This window comes from Notamacropus eugenii, chromosome 5 (genome assembly GCF_028372415.1).
Source record: "Notamacropus eugenii isolate mMacEug1 chromosome 5, mMacEug1.pri_v2, whole genome shotgun sequence".
NCBI lineage: Eukaryota > Metazoa > Chordata > Mammalia > Diprotodontia > Macropodidae > Notamacropus > Notamacropus eugenii.
In genome coordinates this window covers 111,021,613-111,028,254 of record NC_092876.1, presented here as the reverse complement: position 1 = coordinate 111,028,254, position 6,642 = coordinate 111,021,613, and the positions used below count along the sequence as shown (strand labels likewise).

General features: G+C 41.5%; 1 protein-coding gene across 1 annotated transcript; it reads right to left on the bottom strand.

Moving 5' to 3' along the window:
• Window positions 1–287: 287 nt before the first annotated feature.
• Window positions 288–6,279, bottom strand: LOC140507662 (probable E3 ubiquitin-protein ligase TRIML1). Its single transcript, XM_072615659.1, has 6 exons — window positions 5,875–6,279; window positions 4,317–4,412; window positions 3,625–3,855; window positions 2,756–2,778; window positions 2,372–2,438; window positions 288–1,227 (listed from the first exon to the last, which is right to left on the bottom strand). Exons 1-6 carry the CDS (start codon window positions 6,211–6,213, stop codon window positions 628–630), a joined length of 1,356 nt encoding a protein of 451 aa, XP_072471760.1. The 5' UTR covers window positions 6,214–6,279; the 3' UTR covers window positions 288–627.
• Between the last annotated feature and the right edge of the window lie 363 nt (window positions 6,280–6,642).

The following is a 6,642-nucleotide window of genomic DNA, read 5'->3' as shown; positions in this document are numbered from 1 at the left end:
GTTCCTTCTCCCAGCTCTGCAGGCAGTGTGAGGTTGTAGAAAGCTTGCTTGATGTGCAAGCAGGGAATTAGTTTTAAACTCTAATATAGCCCCTCTCCCTCTCTACCTAAGAGACCTTGGTCAAGTTACTTAACTTCTTTGAGCCTCAGTTTCCTCCTATTTCATGTGAGGGACCATTAAATTTTCTAAAAACATAACATCCCTCCTCTGGTAGTCCTATGAATAATTGAATACATTCAATTCAAACAGTATTTCCTTTTATTAAGCAATATGATAGGAATTGACATTACAAAAAAATTTAAAAAGGAAATAGTTGCTGCTGTCATGTAGCTTATATAATCCTCAGGGCAGAGGAAAAACATGTACAAAGATAAGTAGATACAAACTCCATACAATAGAAACGTGATATAATTTTTGGGGGGTGGGAAGTAGGTCAAGAATCATATTTAGGGTAGGCAAGTCATTTTATCTGTCCAGAGTTTGTTGTTAGGTGTGAAATTAAATGGAGCCAATATCTACGCTTAGAAGGCCTCTATACATCTAAAATTTTAGGACACACAAAGATGATGGAATAGAATGTCTGAAGTTTATTTGGAGGATAAATACATGTTTTTTGATCTCTCCCAATTAGGGACAGATCGTGAGAGAGCAATCACTTGTCAGGATTTTTTTAGGAAGACAGAAGAAAGGCTGGAAGAATCCTGAGAAGGAAGTGGTTGGGAAAGAGAAAATGAGAGATCTTTCCTTAACGTTGTAAAATGACAGCTCCCCATGTTCATAGTCAAGGAAAATGCCCACCTTTAGGTTGGACACACAATTTTGGCAGTATTTCACATGAGGCACAGAAGAAATGTGGGGCTTGCCTATGGCAAAAAGGTGGCAGCCACTGTGACTCTTTACAGCCATAAGCACAAAGAAGACTTCAGGCCCAGGTGATCCATTAGAGATGCCAACACACCATCCAGTGTTGTCTGGTACCTCCACTGCCCAGTAATATCTGCTTGAAAGCAAACACTGAATACCAACAACTGTGGCAAAATCACTGAATCTCCCAGTGCTGATGGGTACTTCTGTCTGTGCCCCTCCATATCTCATGCTCTTCAGATCTTCAGAGATGATGAGACCTGGATCAGCTGTGTCAGGATCCAGAGTGATGTCCACTGTGGAGAGAAGTTTAGGTTCAATGAATGGCATTGGCAGAGATTTGTTTTCCAGGGAATGCGTAGACTATGAAATGGCAATCAATGTATCACAGTAATATGTAAGAAAGAGATTGGATAGAGACAGGACAGCTCCATGGTAGGAGGAACAGAATGTTCTTGGGTTGTCAGGGAGATGTGACAGTGTGTTAAGTGCTAATTTGGGAAATCTGGTTCTTTCTGCCCTGCTCTTTCTGAGTCTCACAAAACAAATGGTTAACCAATGCCAAGATTTCAAAGAACATATACATGATTCTAGATGGAAAATTAGAGTCTGGATATGCTGGCTCTTCTGGGTAATGATTAAAGGCTGCACAGGAGGGAGATGAAGATGACCACCTGGGAGAAGCACCAGGGAAAACTAAAGGGCATATTTCCTACAGCTCTATCCCTCTTTCACCCCTTTTGGCTCTTCACTCTTCACTCCATCCTTCTTGTCTATATTCTCTGTCTGTCTCTCTGTCCTCTCTCTCTTTTTATCTCTGTCTTTGCATCTCTTGCTCTTTGTGTCTCTCTCATATATGTGTGTCTCCCCTCTTTCCTCCTCTGAATTTCTATCTGTTGAAAATCTTTCATCTGATTTATTTCCTCTGGTTCAGTCTCTGAGTCTCCCCTGTCTCTCTCAACAACCATATTCATTCTCAGGGATTTAACTTTTATGCCAATGGTCCCCCCAAATATTTTTCTTACATACGTTGTGAGACTTGGATCTGCTGGTTCAGCTACTCACAGGACAAATCTTCCCATGGGTGTCACTGGCATCTCAACCTTAATACTCCTGAAACAGTTCTGAAACACGTCCTGAAACACCTACCCCCTAAACCTGAGTTGTCATCATTTGGCCATCATTTGTAGGGACTAAGCTTGTGTATTTTGGAGAAGAGATAACTTAAGGGGTCAGAGGGCATCTGTCTTCAACTACTTGGATGGTTTTGACGTGAACAAAACCTTAAATATCTCTGCTGACCCTCTAATGCTAGATCAAGGAGATTTGGATAGGAAGTATAAAAAGTCATATTTAGTTTTTATTTGAGAAAAAACATTTTGGTGATGAAACCAATTTAAAAAAGAAGAGAAAAATATATGTTTGGAATTATCAGGCTTGTCTTCACCAGGCAATTTCAAGCAAAGTCTGGATGACTACTTATCAGATATTTTACAGAGACAATCACCGTCCAGTCAAAAGTAAACTCGATGGCCAAAGAGGCAGGTTCTTTCCAGCTCCAAGATGTTGCATTTCTGTGAAAGCCAAATGGGTTCTGGCCCACAGGAAAACTGGTCAAGTCTTGGAGATGTGTAGCTATGGGGATTTCCACTCACCTTTAAATTTTAAAAGCATTTCTAGAATCCCAGGGATGGGAAGAACAATCTTGTTTATGTGAAACACGTCTTCTTCCTTGTGGATCACAGAGTCATTCCTATAGAAAACAAACACTGAGTTTAGGTCTCCAGTAATTACAAGAATCTTGGCACAGTCTTCATTCCTTTAGTTAGTCAAGGCCCCTTAGCTCCAATTTGTTTAGAGCTTTCCAAATGAAATTGGAATAGAAACTTACCTCTTCAACACTCCTTTCATGTCCTGAAAAGGAAAAAAAAAGATATAAGGTTGGACAATGGTATATTTGGGGTAGGAAAATGAGACTTTGCAATGAACCACCTTTTCAATGCCTCACTGAAACCCACAGAGTGGGGAAGAATCTTGGAACTTCTAAGTGTGTATCATCTCACATATATTCCCCTTCTGTCCACCTTAGCTCAGCCCCTCTTCACATATGACCTTGGCCCTGACCTTCCCATTGATCATAATTCCTCTAGTCTGTCCCCCTCCTGTGCATCCCCTCCACAGCTGTAGTAGTAATTTAATTGGAATGAACTTCATAGGAGGAGAGGTTACTGATCTACATGCTGTAGTGGCAATGGAGGGAAAGGAATATTTTGACTCATAACAAACTTGTGAGGGAAGGGACAAAGGTAAGTATCACCAGTACTGGAAAGGCCAGTAAGGGATTCAATGTCAGCTGGAGGGGTCCAGGTCTCAAAAAGAACATGAAAAGAGAGAGAAATGAAGGGTTTTAAGATGTTCACGAAATCTTCTGTCCTTCATATATTTGTACATAATGCATGCACATATGATGCATTTTCAAGGATGGTGATATCTGTTTTCTTAAAATCTGTCATTGTAATCAGTATCCAACCATTTCTTAGGATGCTATGTGTGTTCAAAAGAAAAAATACACAATATATGGAAACAAATGCAGAGGCATATCTATTCATTTGTATCATTTAAAAGACTGTGTGCTCTCTGGAGATGGAAGAGATGCCTAGCAGGTTAAAGCATTCTTCATTTATCCTCCACTTCATGGATGGCATTGGGAAGCTCCTGACTATCCTCTGTGCCCCTCATGCATACTTCCCATAGCCTCACCTGGAGCAAATCCACATCTGCTTTACTGCACACTTCCATGGACTCACTGATCCTCCTTCTTAATTCTTGATTTTGAAGGGCTAATCTCCTTATTCTCTTCCTCAGCCCTTCCAAATTAGCCCTTCCCTGCCTCTGAACAGCTGAGAGATACTTATTTTTCTCCTCATCCAGGAAACGTTTTACTTTCTCAAATTCAGAAGAAATAGTTTCTGTTTGAGTCTTTATGTCCTCCTGTAATGATATAGATGAGACTGATGAAATATAGGAAATGACAGAACATTAAGTGGCACTGGGTGAGTGACAAGCTTTTTAGCTTACAATGGGATTCTGATTTTATTCATTTCTATGGCCAAGGTTCTCCACAGTTAGTGAGAGCACTGTCTGCCATGATCCCATTGTCTTCTACTTTCTGCTCCAAGCACTGTCTTCTTTTCTCCTACTTCAAAAGGCTACATCCCTTCCTATGGTGCCCTCAGTCAGCTGTAGTATAATGGGTAATTGATTTGGGAATCTCAAGACCTGCTTAAGACTAGGATTCTTTGGGCAACTAGTCAGCCACTCTGATCCTCAGTGTCCTCATTTGTAACATTCAGTGGAAGCCAGTGACTCCTACCTGTCTGGGAAGAATACTTGGAGGGAGAACAGCAGATAATGTGTGCTAATTGCTGGGAGATCAAGAAATAAATACTTGCCTTCAACAGTGCCAGCTTCATCATGTCATTATCCATCTGTTGCACAACATCCTTAGTTTTTCTCCAACAATCTGTTACACTTTCCTGTAGTTTCTCCTATAAAAGTATTTTTTTAAAAAGTTAATTATTTTGTCCAATCATGTGTGAATGACTGAGAGATCAATTAATAATGAAAGTATAGTGATCTTACATTTAAAGCTATGAGTAAAAGATGAAACTGGGAGCCTCAGGCCTATGTGGCCTATACTGTGATGTCCCAGTTATTCAGAAAGCAAGCTTCAGAGATCAGTGGCCCAAAGTGTGAGTGAGATAACTCCTTCAAAGTGAGAACTCCTTTATATTTCAAAGACTTCATTAACTACATATACCAGCTCTGGACAAGAGCCTTCTCAACACATTTTTTTTCCAGATGGAACATAAGAACAGAGGAGAGCTAGAAAGGTCCTTAGAGGCTATCTACTTCAACTCCTTAGTTTTACAAATAAGGAACAGACATGCCATTGAACTGGAATGTGCTTCCACACTCCACATATCCTGTTCCTGTCTTGGACTTCAAGTCTCAGAGGAAGACCTCATTCCTATAGACATCAGCATACATAACTTCAGCCCACAGCTATCTCTCTAGTCAAAAGACAGATATGGCCTGGGAGGAAGATATTCTAATGCCCCCTCTGCTTCTGTCTAGATGTGCAACTCTATGAATACAGCTTTACTTGGGTGTGGCTCAGTTTCCTCAAAAGAATTAAGAGATCCCTGGGCTAGAGTTTCTCACAGGTCTTTTAGAGCTGGAAGTTAAACAGATCTTCAGACTCCCTTTATGAATTCCTTAATGATCCAGTTCAGGACTAAGCTATTCTCTCCTTAGTCGCTTTGCATTTTCTGGGCTCCCTATGACTCTGTCAGTTCTTCTTTCCTTAATGTGTTTGGTCTTTCATTGCATGCAGGTTGTTTGCATGCATGATAAGAATTAACCCTGGGAGTAAAGTAGAGAATCAAGAAGGCTTGCCCTTCCTGCATCTCATTCAAACCTCATGGGAGTGAGACAAGGGAGCAAGTGCAGCTCTATGCCTAAGCTGGTCCCACCACAAGGTAATCTCTCTTTTATCCTGTCCATCTCCAGGGGGAGGTAACTCTCAAATGTCAAATGCAAAGGACAAACCCTGCTCAATTGTCTTGTCCCTCTTCTCTAGGTCATGAAGGATGAAGGTGATACCAATTATCCCAGCAGATGAGGATGGCCCTAACAATCTCAGGTTACCTGACTCCATTTACTGAAAACACTCAAGGCCCTCCCTGAACACAATAGGGTTGGACATTTCCAACCAAGTGAAGGAAGTACTTGAACATCAAGGGAAACTTTCTGTTGATCTCAATGCATGAGTGAAAGCTCAGGCTGAGGCCAGAGGACACAGCACAGTGCAATTCAACAGCCTTATGAGCACCTAGAGCACAGTGGCTGGTACATGAGAACCCCCCCAACTCTTCCTAGGATGATCTCTGCAGACTGTAGGGCACATTTCAAATGTACTTGTGGATGGAGGGATGAAGCCATACTCACCCTGAAGTCCTCAGCAGCCTCATCTATGCAACGGAGGGTGTGAGTCTTGTGCTCCTTGGACTCAGAACAGGACACACAGATTAGGTTCTGGTCATCCTCACAAAACAATTTCTGCACTTTTTGATGTGTCTCACACTTGCTATGGCTTCCAGGATACTGCAGGCAATGAGGTCTTAGTCTTTTGGCAATGTCTGCCAGTTTCCCAAGTCTCACATTGGCTTTGAATTCCCCTGCCTGGGAGACACTTCTGCACTCTGGGCAGGAGAAAGGTGTAGAGGCTTCTTGCCAGCTCCTGAAGAGGCAACTTTGGCAAAAGCTGTGACCACACTCAATGGACATTGGGTTTGTGAAGTAGTCCCTGCAGATGGAGCAAATGAGCTCTTCCTGGAGGTTTTGAATCAGCTCTGGGAGAGAGGCCATGTTTCTGGGGAAAGAAAATGGGAAAAGTCAGTGACTGGGTCTGGGGACACAAAAGCCCTTAGTACATGTGCAATTGAAATTGATCACCTTTGTCATCTAGTTTTCTTTTCAGACTACTCTGTATAAAAAAAAGATGTAATTTTTACATGATATAGTTGGAGAAACTGAAGTAAGAAAAAGTAGGGATTTTGAATCCTCTCTGATCTCTTAACCCTCTCCAAACCAGGAACACATCTCCAGCTGAAACACTATTTTACATAGACACATAACCTAATTTTTATTTCCTTTCCTTCCCAGCCCCCTTGTGTTCAACATTTCAATTATAGATTTTTATTGGATGTCACAACA